Genomic DNA, 25,620 nt, shown 5'->3' with positions numbered 1-25,620 from the left:
GAGAACTATGGTGGAAAAAAGAGTAATCTGGGACGCAAGTAAAGCGGTCATGAGAGGGTTTCTAATCCAACAGAATGCTATAAAAAAGAGGACTCAAAATGAAAAGAAGGATAAAATTTTGGAAAAAATAAAAGAAGGGGAGAAGAAATTAAGGTTGAAACCCAATTCTAAGGAGATTCTGAGAGAAATTAAATTATACCAAGTACAATATATGAAATTTATAAATCAAGAAGTGGAATGGAAAATAAAACAGATGAGGCAAAGGACATTTGAATCGGCTAATAAATGCGGGAAACTGCTAGCTTGGCAGTAAAAAAAGACAGAAATTAAATACTATCACAAATCTTGAGATAGAGGGGGAAAGTATTCAGAATCCTGTGGAGATTCGAAGGTGCTTCCATGTGAGGAGAATCAGAACTTACAGGGTTAAACAGTTCTGAGTGACGCCTCACATTCTGAGGCGTGGCTATGTTCACATAGAGGAGTGTTTCTCTGTGTGTCTTTCTTTCGCTTTTACCGAGAAGCGGAAAGGATGCCAGCAAATTCACCGGGCTGATTTACGATGTTTTTCTATGCAATAAAGACTTTTGGGGATAAGAAAAAATCCTGCATTGCAGTCTGATTTATTCCCACACAAAGCAACAGCATTCCCCGCTGTGTAAACTCTGCTAAGAGAGCTAAGGAAGCTGGAAGAGGTTTTTACCGGCACGGACAGCAGCAGTGACGCAGCTAAGAAGAGTGTCGGACGCCATTTTGGCCAGAGGTTATGGAAGTCAGCCAAGCTTTGGAAGCTGTTGCCAAGTTGTGCCTGTGTGTGTGGGAGAAGCTGGAGCCAGTTGGAGCTGTGCCTAACGTTTGGAGGCAGAGAGAAGCTCGCTGGGAGGATCTCATCTGCTGAACCGGGAGCCGGAGCAGCTGTTGTTACGTGAGTACGCTGAGCCCCGGGGGAGAAGATGGCAGACGGCCAGGATTCATACTCTGTACCCTTTGAAAAATTAAATGGAAGGAATTGGGAGGAGTGAAGCAGGAAGCTGAAGGCATGGCTCGTAGCCAAGGGTCTGTGGGAGGCGGTCCGAGGGCCTGCACAGCAAGCTGGAGCCGATGCTTCAGCAGCAGATATCGCAGCTGCCCATGCTTCGCAGAGAAAAAATCAGAAAGCCCTGGGAGCTATCGTGCTCAGTTTGGAGGGCTCACAGCTGCCTTTGGTAGAGGGGCTGGAGACTGCTCATGAGGCCTATCAGGCACTAGAGAGAGTGCACCACAGGACCACAGCTGGGGCAAAAATCCACACTACCAGACACTTGTTTGAGATGAAGCTGCGTCCTGGTGATAGCATCAGACAGCATGTGACTGAGATGCTTTCTGTTTTCAACCAGCTGAGACTGTTGCAAGTCAACTTTTCTGAGGAACTGAGAGTTTATATTTTGCTCAGCTCTTTGGACAAAAGTTATGACAATTTGTGTCTAACTTTGGAATCGATGAATCCAACCGATCTTACGCTGTCGTATGTGACAGTCGTTTGTGCGACGAACAGGAACGCCGCCAAAGAGAGGGCCGAGCTGGCAAAGGGAGCCCATCCGGTTGCAGAGGGGGGGCCAGGCCAGCGGAAGACACAGTTCAGGCTTTTTCCACTCGTCGCTGCTTTATCTGTGGGTTGGTTGAACATCTGCGTCGATCCTGCCCCCGGAGAGCCAGAGATGCCGGGCAGGATGTCTCCAAGGTCACTTCCCATGGCAGTCAACAAGGTTTCCATGGCAGCCAGTCCAGGAAAGGAGGCCAGCGTGGGAATGCACAGGGAGGACGTGACAGAGTGGAGGACAGTTCTTATCACCCAACTGCCTCTATGGCAACGCTAAAGGCCAACTCCAGTGAGAGGAGAGTGCTGCGTTGGGTCATAGACTCTGGAGCCAGTCATCATCTAATGCCAACGCCACCTTGTGATGAAATGTGGAACTGCAGGGCTGTTTCAACTGGGAAAACAGTTGAATTTGCTGATGGGTCACAGAGACATTTAACAACTGTTGGAAATGTGTTTGTTTCTTTCTTGCAGGCGGAGTTGGAAGTCTACATTGTGCCTGGAATGAAACATTGTCTTTTATCTGTATCTTGTCTTTTACAGGAGGGGTACAAGGTTTATTTTGAAAATAATGTCTGTTCTATTTCCAGGGGTGGGAGGCAACTGGTCAGTGTCGCATGTCAAAACAACCTCTTTGTTTTGGAGACACCTCTGGAGGGAAAGGGGGACGCTGAGGAAGCACAGGCGAAGTGTGCAAACGTTCCACCTCATGATTCATGTGCTCATTTGTGGCACAGGAGAATGTCACATGGCTGTTGGGGAGGTATCCAGAAGTTGCCCCAGTGCACTGTAGGTTGCAGGATAAAAGCATGTGACCGATCCCTAGATTGTAGGGCATGCCAATGAGCAAAGGTAAAAGGGTGTAGTTATCCCAGATTGGAGAGGGTAACCACAAAGCCTTTTGAGCTTGTGCACTCAGACCTTTTTGGGCCCATGCCAGAGAGTCTGGGAGGGGCCAGATTTGCACTGACACTGACAGATGATTTTACCCAGAACGGGTGGGTCTTCTCGCTGAAATGCAAAAGCGAGGCAGTGCAACTGATCAAAGATTGGGTTGCGGCAGTGGAACTACAGTTTTCCACCAAGGTGCAGGGGTTCCAAAGTGACCGAGGCGCAGAGGTCACTGGGTCTGCTCTGCAGAGTTTCTTCCGCCAGAAGGGAATACGTCACTGGTTGACGGTTACTACCTCTTCTCAGGAGATTGGTGCGACAGAGCGCAGGAGCAAGGCACTAGCTCAAGCAGCTGACGCTTTGCTGTTTGACTCTGGTTTGCCTCAAAGTTTTTTTGGGGAGGCGGTGAAGACGGCCAATTTCACGATGAACAGGTCGTACAACTCAGTGGTAGGTGACACCCCATATTTCTTGCTTCATGGAAAGAAGCCACAGGTGCATTTCTTCTGTGTCTTTGGTTGTGAAGCGTGGGTGCTTGTGCCAAAGGTTCAACGAAAGAAAGGTGACCCGAGGTCCCAGAAAATGATCTTTTGTGGGTACGAGCCTGGGACAAAGGGGTGGAGGTTTGCATATCCAGATGGTGATCAGTCCAGGATTCTAGTCAGCAGAAATGCTGAGTTCTATGAACAGAATGGTTGGTCAAGGATCCATGCGACTCCTGACGTTCTCTCAGAATGTCTGTCTGATTCTGATGAGGAGGGAGAGGCAGAAGCTGAACCTGTTGATGAGGACCAGGTCGCTGACTAGGGTCAATAACAGGATTGGGCATCTCCACAGGTTGTTCAAAGAGAGCCCAAGAGTGAGCCTTCGTCTCCCGTTGGCAAAGTTCAGAAGGCCCGAAGATGCAGTAAGTCAGAGGGGGAGCCTCCTGGTACCAGTGACACACTTGCTGGCCCCAGTGGGTCAGAGGGAGCACCTGAGACAGTGCTCAGACGTTCCGCACGCTCGACGAAGGGGGTACCACCTGAGAGGTTTCAGGTCACCAGCGCGTGGGTTGGTTTCACACAGTGCGAACCTGAAAGTTTTGAGGAGGTTCAACAGTTGCCTGAGACAAAAGCCGGGAAGGGGCAAGAGGCAATGGGAAAGGACTTGAACTCAAAGAAATCTGTAGATGTGTTTTCACAGTTTCCCTCAGGATGCGAGACGAGAGGGGTGTGAGGAGAATCAGAACTTACAGGGTTAAACAGTTCTGAGTGACGTCTCACATTTTGAGGCGTGGCTATATTCACATAGGGGAGTGTTTCTCTGTGTGTCTTTCTTTCGCTTTTACCGAGAAGCGGAAAGGATGCCAGCAAATTCACTGGGCTGATTTACGATGTTTTTCTATGCAATAAAGACTTTTGGAGATAAGAAAAAAGCCTGCATTGCAGTCTGATTTATTCCCACACAAAGCAACAGCATTCCCCGCTGTGTAAACTCTGCTAAGAGAGCTAAGGAAGCTGAAAGAAGCTTTTTACCGGCACGGACAGCAGCAGTGACGCAGCTAAGAAGAGTGCCGGACGCCATTTTGGCCAGAGCCTTGGCTCTGGAGGACCAGCCTCCTCTTGCTTCCTGGCCTCTCTAGGAAGGCAGCTCACTTCCCTTTAACCCTTGCCACGCCGAGTCCCTCCAGCTCAGCCCTCTCTCGCTTGGCAGAACCTCAGATTTCTTTTTTTAAAAAAAGGATTAAGGGGGGCAGCTGCCCCCCTGGCTACGCCCATGCCCAGATATCCTTTGGGGGTGAGGCTCTTGGCTGGACTCTGAGCATCTCCCTCCCTTGGCCAGAAACCAGAGGAAGAGCTTGCAGGGAAAAGGGCTTTGCAGGAGGCAAGGAAGCTCCTCCTAGAATTCAGGAGTGGAGAGATTGGAGGGGATCCCAGGGTCATCTAGTCCAACCCGAAGCAAGAGGGGTCTAGTTCCCTAAACCGGCAACCCTGTTTAGGGAAGCTTTTAATGTTTAATAGGTTATTGTATTTTAGTGTTTTATTGGAAGCCACTCAGAGTGGCTGGGGAAATTATTATTATTATTATTATTATTATTATTATTATTATTATTATTACAACCCCCAGCATTGCAAGAATCTCAGCTAAAGCATCCATAGCAGATGTCCGTCTGATCTCTGCTTAGAAACCTCCAAGGAAGGAGAGTCCACCACCTCCCAAGGGAGACCTTTCCCCTGCCCAACTGCTCTTAGATGTCCCTCAAGGCAGCGGGTCCTGAGTTCTAGCCCTCCTGAAACATTCACACTGGCTGCCAAGGAGGAACCAAGCGAAGTTCAAAATAAATAAATCCTATTCTCATCATAAATGAGTAATACTTTCTCATGCATGCTTTTTATGTTAATATACAAAAGTATGCCATTTCCTTTTCCAGAAATGCTTAATTGCTAATTCAAAGGACTGAAAATGGATGGTTGTTGTTATGATGTTTAGGGAAGCTTTTAATATTTAATGGACTATTGTATTTTAATATTTTTTGGGAAGCTTCCCAGAGTGGCTGGGAAACCCAGGCAGATGGGTTGGGTATAAATAATTATTATTATTATTATTATTATTATTATTATTATTATTATTATTATTATTTATTACTACTACTACTACTACTACTACTACTCCTATTGACCAGGTGAGTGTTCTCCTTTTGAAAGAGGCAGGTGGAATCTCCACAGTTGCTAATAGCATAGCGTTGAAAGACTAGTGAAATAGTCTTTCACTAGAGCATCTGCTTGGCATGCAGAATGTCCCAGGGTCAACCCCTGACATCTCCTGCAAGGGCTGGACGAAATCCCTGCCTCAAACTCTGGGGAGCTGCCAGTCAGTGTAGGCCAGGGGTCCTCAAACTATGCCCTGTGGCCTGAATCCAGCCCGTCAGGGTCGTGAATCTGGCCTGCATGGCCATTTCAGAACCCACCAAGTGTCTGATGCTGAAAGCATCTCACCATCCACTCAGTCCTTGCGTCACACTGAGGTAAACACCACAGGTGTGGTGGCAGCTCTACCAATGAAAGGCCAGGTGTTTTCACCTGGGAACGGGGAAGTGTTGTCTTTTGGCTCGAAGAGCGAAGTGCAGGTTGGTGGAGGAAGGCAGACATGGGTCGGTTTCATTACGTAGATGTTTATTTTAAAGGTGGGAGAAGGAAGTACAGTATAGTCCTTTTTCTGTGCGTGGAGCAGCGGTCTTTCCACTCGTGCGGTTTACATGCTCTGAAAGTTGGGATCTGTTTTGAGATTTAAATTTTAAAAGGATGGAGTGGAACTGGATATTGACCATCTTCTTAGCCTGGGGCAGGGGGCAGCAACCTGTTTCAGCCATGGGCCGGTCCACCGTCCCTCAGACCATGTAGGGGGCCAGACTATATTTTTTGGGGGGGCTGAACGAATTCCTATGCCCCACAAATAACCCAGAGAGGCATTTTAAATAAAAGGGCACATTCTACTCATGTAAAAACACGCTGATTCCCGAATTGTCCGCGGGCCGGATTGAGAAGACGATTGGGCCACATCTGGCCCCCAGGCCTTAGTTTGCCTACCCCTGGCCTGGGGAGCCACATTCTGGTTGAAGGAGGCCAGGATTGGCCCCCAAGGCCTGGGGGGTCCCTCCTCTCCTGCAGTAGGAATTTGGAATCAGGAGAAAACTCTTGGAATAGCCTTGCCAGGAGCTCAGAGACGGACTCACCTGTCCCCATGTCCTTCTCTTTGCAGATGTGCTGCGGTTGCACACCTGTCGCTCAGAGGTGAGTATTGGAGAGAACCAGAGCAGGGACTCAGACCTGCCCTCCTTGCCCCCCACTCTGCCCTCTCGGAGGTGGAGAAGCCCTCCCTTCGTGAGGAACTGACTTTTGCCTTACAGCTGCTGGAGGAAGATCAGCTGTACCTGCCGGAGGTGATTCAGAACTGCCAGGCAGCTCAGCTCAGGGGGCTCCGAACCCTGAAGTGCTCCAAGCAGGAGACGGCCAAAGCCATCCTGGGGAGTGATGGGTGGTGTGGGGGACCCCCATGGGGAAGTGGGGGAGGGAGGGGCTTTGGAGAAGGGGTTGTCCGTCTGCCAGAGGAGGAGGACCATGTTGGTGTAGGTTCACATATCCTACTTGAAAGGGGAATAATCTTAGGGACTTCCTGTGAAAATCTGGGTCAGGAATGCTGTTCCTGGAATGTACAAACACACAAAACATAACAGTCTGTGGATTCACATAAACAATACTCTTCTATATATTCTCATCACAATATCAAATGTTTATCTTGCACATAAACAACACATAAATTGCAATAATATAGACGGAAGTCCCAATAAATCAGTTCATTCGAAAGACCAAATGTCTGCTAGTTTCTGTTCCACATACGTTCATAAAGTCCAAATTGGAGCCTATTACAGTTCCAGTGTTGACAAGGATTTCTGGAATAATGCCTTGTTTCGCTCTCATGGGCTTCATTCGTTGTACATATTCTAAGTAATATAAATGAAGACAATGTTGTAATTCAACATATTTTAACAAATTAACAAACCTGTGAATGGATAAAGTTTGTTTTACATTTGTTGTTTTAAAGGGGTCACTTAAAGAAGAAAACCTTGCAGCTGCAGATTTCTGTTACCTGTTACTAAAATCAATGCTGCGCCTGTCTATATACATTGTAAAACTTGTTGTTCACTGCAGAAACCACGGTGTTATAAGTTCCATTATCTGGGTACTTCATATATGGTATGTACTTTTATAGCACAATTGTTTTTATAATTTTAATTTGTTAAATGATCTAGTGGTCGATCCACAACTCTGGTCACTGCTCCCTGAGAAAAGCTCAAGAACTCTGGGCAAAAACAATGGGTAGATCACTGGCAGGATTTTTATTATTGGGAGTAGATCTCAGTCTCTTGGAAGTTCTGGCATTGTGGCCATTTCAAGGTACTAGCACAACGTTAATTGCCACTCATCTATGGTTGATATTAACTCATTTTCCAGTATTTTGCTATTAACATCCTAGCCGCTGTTGTCGTGTAAAGAAACACTCTTTTATTTTCATTTGGTATGCTTATTGTAAGAATATAAAATAGGAAAGCTTTGGTTTTCTTTAAAATAAATAGCATTTATTTTATTTTATTTTCCCTTTGGGGACATGTCCACCACATGTGGAATAAGGTTCCCTCATTTTGTCTGCATCTCCAACATTTATTGCTGATATTTATTTTGACTGATTTGGATGTGGTCAGGTACCATCTAAATATCAGATAGCACGTGGTGAATTTTATGTCTTTTTCCATAATTCCCCCCCATTTTTCATCTTGATTGGATAGCTACAATCGTGTGCCCATTTCACCATCACCTCCTCCACCTCCTAGTCTTTAAGGTTCCTGTCTAGTAACAATCTGTGTGGTTTTGATAATATCTTTGTATTGCTTAATAATATTATTTAAAGAAAAAACCCGCTGTTGTTCTGTCAAGTCCATTTATTTTTTGTCTGGAAAAAATTGTTTAGCTGGTAATCTATCTTTTTTACTTTTGTTTTCCTTTTATATTTTTCCTTTTTGTATTTTTAGCATATAATAACAGTCATAATTATATGGAAATGTCATAATAATATTGAATTGAATAAAATGCTTAACTCGCCAAGATTTTTATTGTTTGCGGCTTCCCAAGAAAACTCAAGGAGATTCTCTCCTTTTTGGCTTTTACCTCTTACCTTTATAACTGTGTCTTTATGTCCCAAAAGTCCTGCCCCGCCCTCCCGCTTATAGGATATCCCTTCTACAGATGTCAACACAGACCCAATGATGGAAAACCCTCCGCCCAATTCCTCGTGACCACAAGACTATTATTACCTGCAGCAACAACAACAAAAGACACCGTTTTGAAGTAACATCTGCAGCAACACCTGCTGAGGCTTTACCACCACCACCACCACCACTCCCTGTGAAGGCTTTGCCACCATCACCACCATCGTCATCATCAGTACAAAGGAATGTGGTAGTCTCTGTGGAAAAAGAAGAGATGAGGAAGGTGCTGAAGGGAATCAACCCAAGGAAGGCCACAGGGCCAGATGGGGTAGCTGGAAGGGTACTGAGAGACTGTGCAGATCAACTAGCAGGAATTTTCACTGGGATTTTAAATCGATCCCTAGCCCAGGCTATTGTTCCATCCTGCCTAAAGTCCTCTACTATCGTTCCAATAGCAAAAAAATCTAACCCGGAAGATCTGAATGACTTTCGTCCAGTAGCACTCACACCTATAATCATGAAGTGCTTTGAAAAGCTGGTACGAAATTATGTCATTGCTTGCCTACCAGAGGGACTGGACACATTCCAATTTGCTTATAAAACGAAAAGATCGACAGAGGACGCTGTGGCCATTGCCCTCCATGCCGTTCTTGCACATTTGGAGCAGCAGGGGAGTTATGCCAGACTGCTCTTTCTGGATTTCAGCTCAGCATTTAATACCATTCTACCACAACGTCTGATGTCTAAACTGGAAGATCTGGGGCTTCCGTTATCACTTTGTGGGTTCGGTTGGGCCCTTATACCTCTAATACACTTAAGACTAACACAGGAACACCACAGGGATGCGTACTTAGTCCGCTCCTTTATATTCTCTACACGTACGATTGTGTCGCTGCTCACCCTAGTAATAGGGTTGTCAAATTTGCAGATGACACAACCGTGATTGGGCTCATCTCTGAAAGGGAGGGTGAAACGGACTATAGAGATGAGGTGGAGCGGCTGACAGAGTGGTGCAGAGCTAACAACTTGCTCATAAATACAAGGAAGACAAAGGAGCTTGTGGTGGACTTCAGGAGACAGAAGAGCAATGTCCAGCCACTTTTGATTGATGGGGTCTGTGTGGAGAGGGTAACAACGTTCAGATTTTTGGGTATTGAATTACAAGAGGATCTGTCCTGGAGTGTCAACACAAGGGGGCTTGTGAAGAAGGCACAGCAGAGACTGTACTTTTTGAGAATCCTAAGGAAAAACCATCTTCCGCAGAAATTGCTGCTTGCCTTCTATCACTGTGCCATTGAGAGCGTGCTCACTTATGGCTTATGTGTGGTACGGAAGCTGTACCACCCATGACAGGATGGCGTTGTGCAGAGTTGTTAAGGCAGCAGAGAGCATTGTTGGCTGCCCACTCTCCACCTTAGAGCAGATTTATGCCACAAGGTGCCATAGGAAGGCACTGGACATAGTAAAAGATCCATCGCATCCTGGTCACTGTCTCTTCGAGCTCCTGCTGTCGGGACGGAGATACAGGACGATGAAGACAAGAACGAGCCGTCTCAAGAACAGCTTCTTCTCCAGAGCGATCTCGGCCCTGAATGGGAAACCTGGACTTTGAAAGTCACCTAATCTTCCTTGCTGTATTATACTATATTGTTTTAATTAGTGTTTTTATAGTTGTTCTGATTTTGAGTGGAGTGCCCTACCTGGGTGGATGGAGCAGCCAAGTAATTTCGTTGTCCCCGAGAGGGGGCAATGACAATAAAGATGATATTATTATTATTATTATTATTATTATTATTAGAGTGGCCACAGCTATCTCTTTCCAAAGGATATAGACTGACAGGGAGGGGGCTGACAAAGGGGGAAAAGTTGAATTGCAAGCACATTCTCTTACCTCTTAAACCTCAAGACTCGGTGCCCCAGTATTGAAAAGATATGTAAAAGATCACGATTGCCTCAAGATATGCAACTGAGATTTCATTAGTATGTTGTCTGTTATTATGTAGGAATGCTGTGTCTGACAGTATGTTATTTCCACAAAGGGGGGATTCAATTTTTGTGTATAATTGTTTTTATGTTCAATGTATAATGTATAGTGTTTTTATGTTCAATGTATAGTGTCTTATTGCCTACACCCCAATGGAGGATTCTCATGCATTTGAAGCTTTCTAATAGATCAGACTATTGCAGAGCTGACTGAAAGATCTCAGTGTTTTCAAACTTGGCACATTCCCCTAGCTGACTGTCTTTCATGTAGCTTGTCTCCATGGGTGTACTGACCCCTGCACATTCAGACATTCTGAACTTCTCAAGCAACTGCTCAATCTGGCCTTTCTGACTGAGCAAGAAGCTTCCGTCCTGGGACCTATCTATCTGGACGCCTAGGTAAACTTTCACTGGATCTAGGTTTTTGAGTTGGAAATGTTTTCCAAGCTCTGTGGCAAACCCTTGAACCTCTTTCCCTGTCTTTGCCACATAGATTGTATCATCCACAAAAATCAAGACCACCTCTTGTGACTCTCCTGACCCTTTCAGGTACAGGCAGCTATCAGCAAGACTCCTCTTGAAACCCATGCTCTCTAAGGCTTCATTCAGACACAAGTTCCAGTTCCTGGCTGATTGCTTCAGACTGTAAATGGACTTATGAAGCTTCCACACTGCATCTGGCCTATTGCTCTCAAGCCCTGGAGAAGGATGCATGTACAGATCCTCCTGGAGGTCTGAGTTCAAATAGGCTACATCCACATCAAAGTGATGCATGCACAGACTTTTACTTCTGGAAGTAGGAGCATACACCTCAGTATAAGGCAGCAGTTCCACTGCGTGAACCCTCTGGCTACCAGCCTAGCCTTGTACTGCAGTTTTCCAGTTGCTGTGGGTTTAAGACGGTAAACCCGGCAGCTGCTCACGGCCTGCTTGCCTGCTGGCAGCGTCGTAATGGAGAACACACCTAGAGACTCCATTGAGTTCATTTCCTTCTGCATTGCCACTTGCCACTTCCTGGCTTCCTCTTCAGGCAACTTCTGAACTTCCTCAATACTCTCTGCTTCACACTGAGCCACACCAATCCACATGCTAGTGACCTCAAACCTTTCAGGTGGTTTTCCTTTAGTAGTGTGAGCTGAACACCTCAGCACAACCTCAGGTACCCCCTCTGACTCACTAGGGCCAACTAGTGTGTCCTTGCTCTCCCCTCTGACTTACTGCGCATTCTGGATTTCTCAACTGGACTTGTGGGTGAGGAGGAGCACTCTTTGGCTCTAGCTTAACAGCTTTAGGAGATGCCCTTTCCTGTTCCTGATCTGGGTTGGGACTCTGAGCCTCAGCAGCAGGATCAGTTTCTACCTTTCCTTCATCAGCAGAGTCAAGCAGACTCTCTGAAAGAATGTCTGGATTCCCATGTATGCATTTCCACCCAATCTGCTCACAGAACTCAGCACTCCTGCTGACTAGAATCCTAGACTGATTGCCTTCTGGATAGGCAAATCTCCACCACTTGGTCCCTGGCTCATACCCACAAAGGATCATTGTCTGGGACCTAGGGCCACCCTTTCTGTGTTTGGCACAAGGACCCAAGCCTCACATCCAAACACACAGAGGAAATGCACCTTCATTCCAGGTATTTGTCACATGCCTTCATCTTGCACCCCTCAGTGCACCCTGGGACCTTCTTTACGTACCCCCAGTTGATATGTGACATTCTCCGGTGCCAAACGCCATGATGGCACCCATCATGAATAGGAAGGTTACCACACTGCTTGTGCATCCTCAGTGGGACCTTTACGTGCAATAGGCGATTCTAGCACAAACAGCCTGTCTTTGCACTCAACACTGACCAGTTGTCGCCCACCTCTGGAAATGGAATAAACATTATTTTCAAAACACACTTTGAACCCAACATGGACAAGAGAGGAAACAGAAAGCAAACAGCACTGCATCTCTGGAACGACATAGGCCTCAATCTCCACCTGTAAAAAAGAACAATAAACAGAGCCAGACATAGCACTTGGAACCATCTGCAAGAGTTACACTTCTTCCAGTTTTCACAGCCTTGCAGTTCCACAAAAAAACACTAGATAGCGATGACATGAGGTGGTGACTGGCCCCACTGACAATCACCCAGCTCAGCACGTGGCCCTGGTCGCAGTTTTTCACTGTTGCCATAGCAGCAGCCAAATGATACTGTGACGACATGTCTCTGTCAGTTTCCTTGACACCTTTTGAGGCTTCCCACACTTGGCAGCTCCTGTTATCTGGTTGCCAAAGAAAACAGCCTTGGAGACATCCTGTGGCTCCACTGGACAATTCCGGACCAGGTGGAATTCAGAGCTGCACCGGAAACGCCGGGAAGAAAAAGCTTTCACTGTTTCTTCACTTCTCCCTTCTCCCTTCACCCCCATTCTTGGGCGCAACACAGCCTGGGCCTGCTCACCCTCCAGCTTTCTGCCTGTAATGCCTATAATGGCAGCAACTTTTTAAAAAAGTAATATTTTGAGCTCGTAGTTCAATTTCCCAGCAGCTCCCCTTGCCTGGGAGAACACTTCTAGCATTCCATCTCCTCTACCTGTGGCATTGTTCAGCAGTGGGTAAAGTGCCCTCTTCACACCGGATGTCCATTTGGTACCATTTCCAGGTTTTTGCCTGCTCGTTGTGTTTGTCTTTCATTTGTTCTCCTATGTGTGTTGCCAGTAGAAGCCACAATTCTGTGGGTACTCTAGGTGGTCAGAAAGTTGGCAGCAATTCCCTACACCCACAGGTCTCAGGATGGTTACAACATAAAAAAACAAAATAAAAACACAAAACACCACATTTTAAAAGGGAATTAAATGTCAAATAGCCAAAGGCCTGGTTAAAAAAGTGTGGATTTGCCTGGCTCCTAAATCTGTACAATGGTTTTTCTAACCTTTGTATGGATTCTTTGATGGGAAGTAAGATTGGCCCTCTGACTGAAGCTTTTTCCACATTCCACACACTGATATGGTTTCGCCCTTGTATGAATTCTTTGATGTGAAGTGAGATTGTGGCTGTGACTGAAGTTCTTTCCACATTCCACACACTGATATGGTTTCTCCCCTGTATGAATTCTTTGATGGGAAGTGAGTTTGGAGTTCTGAGTGAAGCTCGTTCCACATTCCACACACTGATAGGGTTTCTCCCCTGTATGAATTCTTCGATGGGAAGTGAGAGAGGAGCTTTCAGGGAAGCTCTTTCCACATTCCACACACTGATAGGGTTTCTCCCCTGTATGAATTCTTTGATGGTAAGTGAGACCGGAGCTGGCACTGAAGCTCTTTCTGCATTCCACACACGGATAGGGTTTCTCCCCTGTATGAATTCTTCGATGTGAAGTGAGATCAGAGCTCTTCCTGAAGCTCTTTCCACATTCGATACACTGATAGGGTTTCTCCCCTGTATGAATTCTTCGATGTGAAGTGAGAGAGGAGCTCTGAATGAAGCTCTTTCCACATTCCACACACTGATAGGGTTTTTCCCCTGTATGAATTCTTTGATGGGAAGTGAGATGGGAGATCCAACTGAAGCTCTTTCCACATTCCACACACTGATAGAGTTTCTCCCCTGTGTGAATTCTTTGATGGGAAGTGAGAGAGGAGCTCTGGCTGAAGGTTTTTCCACATTCCATGCGCTGATAGAGTTTATTTCCAATGAGATTTTGTTGATGGGAAGTGGAATTGGAGCTCTGATTGCAGCTTTCTCCACACTCTAAATTTTTACGCGGCTTCTCCTCTCTGGGGATTTTATCGTGGTCACCTTTGTTCTCAATTTTCGATTCATCACAATCTGCAATGGAGACAAAAGGGGATTAGAGCCTCAGGAACAAATGGAGAAGAACTGAAGGGAGTTGGGTGTGTGTTTATTACCTGTGTTGTTTGTCATTAACCATCATATTTATTATTATGTTCTGATGAGTTGTTGAATGTTGGTTTGTTTGATATACAGTAGTGGTCAAAATTGTGGAAGACTTTTGGGAAAAAGTGTATTTCAGAGTTTTGATGGCTTATAACACCACTTCATTTGGAGTAATATCATAAAATAATATATCAATGGAAAGATAATTTAATGAAGACTGCAATTCAACAAAGGTTGTTCAATTACCCATATTCTATCAAATGTTATAGTCAAATAACCAGAAAAAGGAAGCACAACTTGCTTAGGTTGACTTTTGTCAGTGTGTTATGTGATTGCTGTCAAGTTGGGTTTTTTTTTTTTGTTCTTTCATTTAGTGAGGTTGTAAAACATAATAAAATTATAGAAATGGCACAAAGAGTTGACTGGTCACCCAGAAAGCAATGTAAAATTGTGGTATTAAGTAAACAGGGCTACAGTTATGAAGAAATTAGATGAAAGATTGGGGAAAACTTAACGAAAGATGGGATTTCGATATTATTGAAGAGGTATAAGGAGACTCAGCAACTATAAAATCAGACTGGTAAAGGCAGGAAAAGGTGCACAAAGGCAAGTGACGATCGAAGAATAGAGAGACTGTCCCTACATGACAGAAGAAAATCATTTTGGTGTATACAAGATGACATGGCGAGATGTAATATGAAGTTGAGTGCAAGGACTGCTCTAAATGTTAGAATTCTAAGGAATAAGCTATTGTTATCTCTCAAGCATGAGTTTAACCAAACTGCGGGAGGCAGTGGAAGACAATAGGACCTGGTGTGCTCTGGTCCATGGGGTCACAAAGAGTCATACACGACTAAACAACTAAAGAAAATCTCTCAAGCAAAGGTTGAAAAGATTCTTTTTTAAAAAAATAAATTTTATTAACCGGCCAATCACATCAAATCAAACCACATCACATAAATTCCAAATTACAGAGCCGAATTTTTAAATTTTGTTGGGGGGTCCCATACTTCCAGATCCGAGGAAGGATTCTGATCTAATCCTTACTTTTGCATTGTCCCATTAAACTTTAATTTGTTTAATGTAAATCCCCAGTGCGCTTCCATCGTCACAAGTCCCACTACAGCAGAGTATTTCGCACAGCAGTTGAAGAAGGGCAGGAGAGGCAGTATCTTTTCAAAGAGGAGTCTTGGAGCATGCGGTTTGTAACTCAAAGATAAGGTTTATTTACAAAAACAAAAAACAACCCTGGCGAAGAACCACACATCTCAGCAAACACGCCCAAAAAGGGGAGAAAGGGAGGAACACACAGGAGACTATTTATACAAACTCATGATCCTGGAAGCCTAATGACTTCCAGCTGCTCAGTGATTAGAGCGTTTCTGCTCCCCTTTAACCCTTTGATAGCAACACCCCCTCTCGCTCGTAACACTGAGCTGTACCAACCTTAATTCAAATTTAAACCTGAACAGAAACATTTATGAGATTGCGGACTCAAAGCTTTCGTAAAACCGTCTGCAAGGTTTTCTTGGCTTGGACAATACTTTAGTTCAATTAAACCTTGTTTTACACTTTGGCATACATTTTGATAACGGATATCCAAGTGTTTTGTGTGTGCCTTGAATTGACCTGATTTAGCTAGTTTAATACAAGGTTGATTGTCTTCCCACACTCTGATAGGTAGGGAACATTCTCCAAACAATTCTTGTACCAGTTGCTTATAAAATTCCAGTTCTCTACATACATTTGATAATGCATTAAACTCAGATTCAGTTGAACTTAAAGCTATAAGTGATTGCTTTCTTGATCTCCAACCAATTAGTGCATTTCCAAATTTTATCGCCATTCCTGACACTGATTTTCTATCTGGTCCAGCATCTGCCCAACTGCTGTCGGCCCAACATTCAAGTTGTGTGCTGCCCTCTGCTGATAGTTTTAAGCGAAACCTTTTGGTAGTTTGGAGATACCTTAAAACTCTTTTTACTCCTTGCCAAGCATGCATTGATGGTTTTTCAGCTTGTCTACACAGCATGTTGACAGCATAGGTTATATCGGGCCGAGTCCACTGTGCAATGTGGAGTAGACTGCCTATCGCTGACTGGTAAACCCCGGGATTAGAGAACTCTGCCTGTTGCTCGGCTTGAGCATCCTTTGTGTAACTTAATTCCATTGGGGTTTTAACACCAGCACAGTTGTCCATTTTAAACCTTTCCAGCAACTGCTGGATCTTAGCTTCTTGGCTGAGCCAATAGTTCCCATTTTCATCTTGCTGAATTTTAACTCCTAGATAAACAGATACATTGCCTAGTGATTTTATCTGAAACCTTTCTCCAAGCTTTGTGGCAAATTGTTGTGCAAGTTTATCATCCTTTCCACTGTATAATAAATCGTCAACAAATATCAAGACTGCTTCTTGTTCACATCCCGAGCCTTTTAGATAAAGACACGCATCTGCTGCGCTCTTTCTGAACCCCATGCTCTCTAGAGCATCGTTTAAGCAGGAATTCCAATTACGGGCGGACTGTTTCAACCCATAAATGGATTTGTGTAGGAGCCAGACCTGGTTTGGCTTGTCTCCTTCAAAACCTGGTGGTGGTGTCATATAGACTTCCTCCTGTAAGTCTGCATTTAAATAAGCCACATTGACATCAAAATGAAACAGCTTATTTCCCTTCTTAGCTGAAGAGGCTAAAAGCATTCTTAGTGACTCTGATCTTGAAGTAGGGGCATAGATTTGAGAATAGTGAACACCTTTGCGCTGCGAAAACCCTTTTGCAACTAGTCGGGCTTTATATTGCAACTCCTCAGTAGTTGTGGGCTTTAAACGATATACCCATCGACAACCTACAGCTTGTTGCCCTTTCGGAAGCTCTGTACTTGTAAACACACCGAGAGACTTCATTGAAGCCATCTCCTTTTCCATTGCTTCCTGCCACTTTATGGCTTCTGAACTTGGAAGCTGTTGTACTTCCATATAGCTATCTGGCTCACACTGTGCCATATTTACGTATACACTTGTCACCTTAAACCGCTCTGGCGGCTTGCCCTTCGTGGCACGATTTGACCTGCGCAATTGCTCCTCTTGTGCCCCCTCTGACCGTTGGCTGTCAGAATCTGTTTCAGACTTTATATCTGGACGCGCCCCTAGGGATAAAGACCTCCGTTTAGATACCTCCCTTGGGCTTGGTGTTGCAGGCGACCTGCTTCGCTTTTGCTGTCTGCTAGGCCTACTGACTGGCGATGTTGGAACACTCCTAGATTCTGGCTTTTCTACTTTAGGAGAAGAACCTTGTGCCTGGTCAGAATCTGCATCTGAACCGTGTGCACCATCCCCTTCTGGCTCACTACTCTCTGGACTTTCATTCTCAGCATAAATGCCTAATCATCTTTCAAAATGTCAGGGTTAGCATGTAAGTGAGTCCATCCGGACTGCTCACAAAATTCAGCGCTCCTACTGAGGACCACTCTCGTAGTATCCCCATTTGGGTTCACGAATCTCCAAGATTTGGCGTGTGGTTCGTACCCACAAAAGATGAGTTTCCTAGCCCTTGGACCTCCCTTTTTCCTTAACGCTTTTGGGATAAGTACATAGGCTGGACATCCAAACACCCGAAAGTAATTAACTTTGGGCTTCTTCCCATATAAAGCAAAATAAGGGGTGGTGCCAATTACAGAATTATATACTCGGTTCAGAATATGAGTAGCCGCCTGCCAGGCTTCCGCCCAGTAACTTTGAGGGAGTTTAGCATCAAACAACATAGAGTTTGCCAACTCTTGCAGAACCCTGTTTTTACGTTCGGCCATGCCTCCTTCTTGGGGGGAATAAGGTGTAGACAGACGATGCTTAATTCCTTTTTTCTTAAAGAAATTCTGCAACACAGACCCGGTAAATTCTGACCCTCTGTCTGTCTGAAAAGCAAGTACTCTAGTACCGAATTCAAGTTCTACTGCATGAACCCAATTTTTAACTGTTTCTGCAGTATCTGCTTTTGTTTTGAGAGGAAAAAACCATGTAACCTTTGTTTTGTCATCCGAGAGACACAGTGCATACCTCAAACCTCCCATGCTAGCAACAGGCATTGGGCCACATAGGTCCATATGCACAAGTTGGAATACTTTGTCAGATTTCCTATCTGAACTGGGATAGCTGCATCTATGAACCTTCGCCCTTTTGCATGCAGTACAATCCAAATACTTAGTACATTTGTTCATTTTGCACCCTTCTGATAATTCAGGTTGCCTTTTAACATACTGAAAATTAATATGTCCCAGACGGCGGTGCCATAAATGGACACAAGAATTATGGGTAGGTGAGTTCACACAACCAGCATGAACCTGTTCAACTTCATCTGGACTTGTCTCAAAATAATATAACCCATCTCTGCATTCCACTTGCAAAAGAGATACGTTATTCTTTGAAATAGTGCAAACCCCATTTTCAAACACAGTTTTAAACCCATTTCTATCAAGTTCTGACACAGACAAAATACAGCCCTTCAATCCCTTTAGCACGTAGGCATCAATTTCTGTTTGCAAACATTTCAAGAACACTGTGCCTACAGTCTCTAAGGAACGTTTAGTTGAATCTGCCATTGTCACAACTTTAAGGGTTTGCAAATGTCTGCAATTCTGCAAACGGACACTAGATGGCGCCACCAGGTGGTGAGATGCACCACTGTCGATCAACCAGCGTAGATTGCTGCCTTGGCCATGCCCTTGCATCAACGCCATTGCTGAAGCCATGTGCTGTGTGCTGTGGGAGTAGCCACGACCTCCTCCTCTTCTTCGATGTCCCCTGGAACTCCTTGTCTGGTTACTAGGGGTAACGGCCTTGGTGCTGTCTTGACCAGGTTCACGTGTGCAATTCCTGATTAGATGGGAAGGGGAACCACAGCGAAAACAGTGTCTAGCTGCAAAAGCATTTACTGTGTGCTCAAACTCAGCATCAACACTCTTAGGCACAGCATAACTCCCCTTTAAAGACAAACCTCTTTCTCTTTGCCTTTTATCCTGTTCATCTGCAAGCCGAGATGAAATGTATTCAAGGGTTAATTCAGTTGAAGGCATAGCTTCCAAAGTTAGAGCTAGAGTCTCATAACTTTTATCAAGAGAAGACAACAATATGTATGACTGCTGCTCCATAGAGAAAGGAATGCCCAGCTGTCTTAGTTAATTAAAGGAAGACACCATTTTGGCAATATGTTCTTTCACACACGCTCCCGGTTGGAGACGTAAATCAAACAAACATCTTGTAGCATGGATCTTGGCCCCTGCAGTGTTTCTGGAATTTAGCCGCTGCAGAACTGTCCAGACCTCATGCGTGTTCTTTAACTCAGAAACATAAGGCTCTGGCCCCACTGCCAAGACTAGTAGACCTTGGGCTTTCCTGTCGCGTTTCTGTGAAGCTGCTGCTGCTGCTTTGTCTTCTGCAGATGCGTCTGCAGCTGCCTATAAAGGCGGTGCTTCAGTACAACTCCACAACTCTTTTGCTTGCAACCAAACCCTCACTCTAGCCTTCCAATCTTGCCAATTTTTCCCATTGAGTCACGTAAACGGGACAGTAAAACTTTCCTGGGACTCTGCCATCCTCCCTGGGGCTTAGGAACGATACTCACACACCTGTAGACCGTCTCCCAGCTGCTGAGGTGGCTCCTTGAGGAATAAGACGTCTTTCAGCGAGTACAAACTGCTCAGTGCCTGTTTAAAACTTTTCTAGGCACTTTGCAGGACTCAAGCTGCTTTGAAGGCTTTCGTTGTCGGCAACCGCTTCTGTCTTCGCTCCAGTCCTTTCATAAATCACTCTGAACTGCACTCCTTATCTCCTTCTAGACGTAAAAACACCCATAACCTGTCCCATTAAACTTTAATTAGTTTAATGTAAATGCCCAGTGCGCTTCCATCGTCACAAGTCCCACTACAGCAGAGTATTTCGCACAGCAGTTGAAGAAGGGCAGGAGAGGCAGTATCTTTTCAAAGAGGAGTCTTGGAGCATGCGGTTTGTAACTCAAAGATAAGGTTTATTTACAAAAACAAAAAACAACCCTGGCGAAGAACCACACATCTCAGCAAACACGCCCAAAAAGGGGAGGAAGGGAGGAACACACAGGAGACTATTTATACAAACTCATGATCCTGGAAGCCTAATGACTTCCAGCTGCTCAGTGATTAGAGCGTTTCTGCTACCTTTTAACCCTTTGATAGCAACATGCATTAATGTCCAAATCAGTCCAAACACATATTCATAGTTCTTTCCAATCTCATCTTGCTGTTTCTGTGAGAGTTCAGAACTTAACTGGTTAAGTGTTCTGAGGAGTGCGTCACCTTCTGACGTCAGGATTCGAAGCTGGGAGGAGCTTGTTCCCTGTTTTCCCGTTCTCTCTGTGTCTTTGAAAGAGACGGACATGTTTGTAATGGCTGAAACAAGCCCAGGACTGTTTTTCTGAGAAATGTCGCAATAAAGAACTGTAAATAGAAAAACCTGTACTCTGTATGTTTGTCTGAAGCAAGTGACAGCTTTGCCGCTGTGTCTACTCTGCTAGGCGTGACTGAAGAGAGAGCAGTATTTACTGCGCAGAGGAAACGTGCCGGACGCTGTAAACGGCTGATTGGGATCGTAAAGAAATCAGCAAGGTCACGCCCCAATCAATAAATCCGCATAGGTGTGAGCAGCCGGAATGCTTTGAAGTCTGCGTTCTGAGGCAGGGAAGCTGGCTGGAGGTGGAGACTGCGTTCAGTGAGTCTTGCCTGATGCTGGAAAGCAGAGACAGAGCTGGAAGCTGGAAGCAGATGGGAATCGTTTCTCCACGGAAGGGAGAGCCGGAAAGAGCTGGTGCTGAGTGAGTACAGCTTTGGGGCCCCTTGGGAGAACGGGAGAACATGGCGGAAGGCCACGATTCATATTCCGTCCCTTTTGAAAAACTAGACGGCAAGAACTGGCAAGAATATAGCCGAAGGCTGAGAGCATGGCTGGTGGCTAAGGGGCTGTGGGAGGCTGTCCAGGCGCCCCCCCTACCCACACCAGGACCCCAAGCCACTGCGGCTGATATTCAAGAGGCCCGCAATTCTCAGCGGAGGAATCAAAGAGCCCTGGGAGCTATTGTGCTTAGCCTGGATGGCTCACAGCTGCCTTTGGTAGAGGGGCTGGAGAATGCATGTGACGCCTATCAAGCGTTGGAAAGGGTGCACCACAGAACCACTGCTGGAGCAAAGATACACACCACCAGACGCTTGTTTGAGATGAAGTTACGCCCTGGGGATAGCATCAGGAAGCACGTGACTGATATGCTGGCTGTGTTTAACCAGCTGAGACTGTTACAAGTTGACTTTTCAGAGGAGCTGAAGGTGTACATTTTGCTCAGCTCTCTGGACAAGAGTTATGACAATCTGTGTCTAACTCTGGAATCGATGGATCCCCAAAATTTGACTCTGAATTACGTGGCGGGACGTTTACAGGATGAGGAGGAGAAACGCCAGAAAGAGGGCAGAGCTGGCACAGGGAGCTCCGGGTGTAAGGGCGGAGCCAAGCCAGCGGAATGCACTGTCCAGGCTTTTTCCGTTCGTCGTTGCTACATCTGTAATTCGACGGAGCATTTACGTCGCAACTGCCCACACCGGAGCAGAGAGTCGAGGCAGGATGGTAGCAAGGTCACTTCCCATGGGAACCAGGTGGGTTTCCATGACAACCAGCCTGGCAAGGCAGGCAGGCGTGGATCTGAACAAAGCGGACGTGGTAAACAACAGGAAGAGCCTTATCAGCTTATCAGAGACCCCTGCAGTCGAGATGTGGAATTGCAAAGCAGTTCCAGAGGGACAGTCTATACAGTTTGCAAATGGACAAAGGGGAAAATAACCAATGTTGCTAATGCCTATATTTCTGTTTTGCAGGAACAGGTGGAGTTTTGCGTCGTCCCAGGGGTGCATCACTGTTTGTTATCTGTCCCTTATTTGTTAAAGAAGGGGTTTCAGGTTTGTTTCCAGAATGATATCTGCACAATCTCCAGAGAAGGGAGGCGGCTTGTCGAAGTGAAAAAGGGACAGAATGATCTTTTCATTCTTAAAACATCTCTGGGGGGTGAGGGGAAGGTTGAGAAAGCACAGGCCCTGCGTGCTACAGTTCCCACTCATGTTTCATGTGCTTGTGTCTGGCACCAAAGGACAATTCATAGTTCTCTAGAGGACTTGCAGACGTTACCTGAGGTGGCCAGAGGATGTAAGATTAGAAATTGTGGACGTGCCATTAATTGTGACACGTGCAGACAGGTAAAGGTAAAAGGGTGCAGTTACCCAGAAGTGGAGAGGGTAGCCACAAAACCTTTTGAACTGGTACACATAGATCTGTTGGGTCCTGTCAAGGAACAGAGTCTGGGAGGGGCCAGGTATTTGCTGACAATGCAAGATGATTTTTCGCAGAACACCTGGACTCACGGTCTCAAGTCCAAGGAGGATGCAGCACAGCTGATCAGGAGCTGGATTGAGGAGGTGGAACTAAGGTTCTCCACCAGGGTGCGAGCAGTCACCAGTGACAGAAATGCTAAGTATACTGGTTCTGCTTTGCAGAAGTTCTTTCACAAGAAAGGGATACGACACACAGTTACTTCTCCCAAACAGAGGGGGGTGGCAGAGCTTAGGAGTGAAGCTCTGGTCAAGGCTGCACAGGTGATGCTTACAGATTCTGGGTTACCTCCAAGGTTTTGGCTGGAGGCGACCAGGTGTGTGTGCTTCACCTGGAATCGTGTCTACAATTCACTGGTAGGTGACACAACTTATTCTTTGTTGCATGGCAGGAAACCCCAGATTCATTTTCTGCGTACGTTTGGTGTGAATGCAGTTGTGCCGGTGCCTAAGGCTTTGCAAGGGCCAGATGGAGCCAAGTTCCAGAAAATGATCTTCTGTGGGTATGATCCAGAAGCTTGTGCATGGAGGTTTGCTTACCCGTCAGGTGATCAGAGTAAAGTGCTGATCAGTAAACACGCTGATTTCTGTGAGCAGGATGAAAAGACTCCTGTCAAGCGTGATGTTCTTTCAGAATGTCTCTCTGCTCCAGAGGACAGTTCTGATGAGGAAGAAGGAGAGGCTGAGTCTGCACATGACGATCAGCTTACTGACCAGAGTCAGGAGCTGGATGGGGCATCTCCACAAGTTGTAAAAAGAGAGCCCAAGAGTGAGCCTAGTTCTCCTGTGAGTGTAATGGAGAGGATTCGAAGACGCTTTAAGTCAGAGGGGGAATCCCGTGATGCAGAGGACACACCTGCTGGTGACGGTGAGCCAGAGGAAACACCTGAGTTTGTGCCCAGGCGGTCCAGTCGCACAACGAAGGGTATTCCACCTGAGAGGTATCAGGCCACAGGTGCATGGGTAAGTTTCGCACAGTGCGAATCTGAGAGTTGTGAGGTTGTTCCACAGATGCCTGACATGAACGCCAAGGGAGGGCGCAAGGCACTGGGGAAGGGATTGCTCTCACAGGGTGTTGCTGAAGATGTTTCACAGGTCTTGTCAGAAAGGGACGCAAGAGGGGGTGTTAGAGTTCAGAACTTAACAGGTTAAGTGTTCTGAGGTGTGCGTCACCTTCTGACGTCAGGATTCGAAGCTGGGAGGAGCTTGTTCTCTGTTCTTTCTCGTTCTCTCTGTGTCTTTGAGAGAGACGGACATGTTTGTCATGGCTGAAACAAGCCCAGGACTGTTTTTCTGAGAAATGTCGCAATAAAGAACTGTAAATAGACAACCTGTACTCTGTATGTTTGTCTGAAGCAAGTGACAGCTTTGCCGCTGTGTCTACTCTGCTAGGCGTGACTGAAGAGAGAGCAGTATTTACTGCGCAGAGGAAACGTGCCGGACGCTGTAAACGGCTGATTGGGATCGTAAAGAAATCAGCAAGGTCATGCCCCAATCAATAAATCCGCATAAGCTCATACCAAGAACTAACTTAGTTGGTCTTTAAGGTGCTACTGGAAGGAATTTTTTTATTTAATTCTGAAGCTGACATTGAAGATGGCCTGGGAAGTTCAGACCAGCCCAATCCTGGTAGAAAAAGGAATAATTTCAGGAAGGTTGTTCAAAGGAAAAAGTGGGGGTGGGGGTGTTAGGTTCCCAGGTGTTATAGGGGGTGCTGTTGAGCTCTGTAAAAATAGATGAGGTTGGTCCCATAGAGGTATTTTTTGAATTTCCAGGCAGATGTGACGATACCACAGGGAGCCTTACCAAGAGAGGCCAGGATCCCACGATTCTCCTCCATGACATCCTTATGCAGAGCTCTCTGGTCAGGATCCAGCAATGCCCACTCCTCGTCCGTGAAATGAACAGCGACATCTTCAAAGCACACTGGACCCTAAAAGAAAAAGGGATATGTCCTCCTCTGAGACAGCAGAAATATGATCTGCTACACAATTCTCTGTTGTTTCCTTCCTGTTCATTGCGATGTTGTTTCAATAGGATTGCTTTGCTGCACATTTTAAATATGGGTGCTAATTTTAAGTTTTAATAATGGGTATTTGTCTTTGTGCAATAGGTGGTACTCCACATTCTGTTTTCCAAGTCATTCTGCCTAGGCAAGCATTCCAGTTTTCCCAACGGAAGGATCGACTTTTCCCTCTTCTCCTGAGCTGTTCTGGGGAGTTCCCTCCCAATGCCCTAGAGCCAAATTCAAGGGATTCATGGAGGCATGGAGAGGGGGAGAAAAGGGGGGCAGGTCCCATTTTGTAGGAGATGCGGCTAGTTAGGTGAATCCAGGCCACTATTTGTTCTGATTTGTTCCGATTTTAGCATTCAATGATCAATCTAGAAATAAAATAAGCTTGTCTTGGATGGCCATCTGCCTTGGATGATCTAGCAGAGATTCCTGCAATGAATGGGGTCTCCTGGCTCTGAGAGTCAAGCAGGGAGGGTGGCTTCTGGCAAAAGGAGAGGGATCCACCTGTGGCTCTTCCTTATCCTGACTCACCTCTGTCTCTTGACCTTCCTCTCCCACTCGCCTCCTTCCTCTTCTGCCTCTGATTCTGCACTGCATTCTGCCACAGAGTTTTCCAGCTCACTAAGCCCTGTAAGCCTTTCAGCTTCTGACACCTCCTCTTCCCAGGCTTCTCCCTTTCCCCCCTCTGACCACCCATCCTTCTTCTACCTCCACTTCTTGGGCTCTGAGCCATCTTCCCTTCCTGGTTCCCCAGCTGCTTCCTCCCACCATTCCTCTGTGCCCAACCAGTCCATGACATTGCTCCATCCCTCAGCCTCTGTCCCCACAAGGCAGCTTCCCCTGACCTGATCTGGTTCCACAGCCGCTGCTTCCCTTCTGCCCCCATGAAAAGGCGGATCAGGAAGTCTTCCTGGAATCACTCTGTCACCTGCAAAAGATAAAAGGTAAACAGGATGCCAGGAGTGCCTACTTCTCCCACAGGTGAAACAGGGCATCTCTAACTGCAGATGGGCCTTTGAGAAAGCCTTACCTGCTGAGAGCATTTGGACATTTGTGCCCATTTCATATGTTAGTTGTGCAAAAATACATCTCCCCTCCTCTGGACCATTGTCCCCAACTGTCTCCCCCCAAAGCAAG

General features: G+C 45.9%; 2 protein-coding genes and 1 long non-coding RNA gene across 3 annotated transcripts in view; 1 reads left to right on the top strand and 2 right to left on the bottom strand.

Moving 5' to 3' along the window:
- LOC310843952 overlaps window positions 1-25,620 on the top strand; it is a 197,690-nt gene that overhangs the window by 42,346 nt on the left and 129,724 nt on the right. The window lies entirely within an intron of this gene.
- Window positions 1-25,620, bottom strand: part of LOC310843355 (uncharacterized protein) — a 51,396-nt gene that overhangs the window by 23,451 nt on the left and 2,325 nt on the right. The gene's annotated exons all lie outside the window — the stretch shown is intronic.
- On the bottom strand, window positions 12,948-25,412 carry LOC310843713 (uncharacterized protein). Its single transcript, XM_083737399.1, has 2 exons — window positions 25,329-25,412; window positions 12,948-14,009 (listed from the first exon to the last, which is right to left on the bottom strand). Exon 2 carries the CDS (start codon window positions 13,849-13,851, stop codon window positions 13,087-13,089), a length of 765 nt encoding a protein of 254 aa, XP_083593525.1. The 5' UTR covers window positions 13,852-14,009; window positions 25,329-25,412; the 3' UTR covers window positions 12,948-13,086.

The sequence above is a fragment of the Podarcis gaigeae genome (genome assembly GCF_964106915.1).
Source record: "Podarcis gaigeae genome assembly, chromosome: 4".
NCBI classification, from domain to species: domain Eukaryota; kingdom Metazoa; phylum Chordata; class Lepidosauria; order Squamata; family Lacertidae; genus Podarcis; species Podarcis gaigeae.
Note: the sequence above shows the minus strand (reverse complement) of the source record. Positions and strands in the feature narration are given on the sequence as shown.

Coding starts and splice junctions, on each gene's coding strand:
- LOC310843713 (XM_083737399.1), bottom strand. CDS start 13,851: ATGGAATGTGGAAAAACCTTCAGCCAGAGCTCCTCTCTCACTTCCCAT.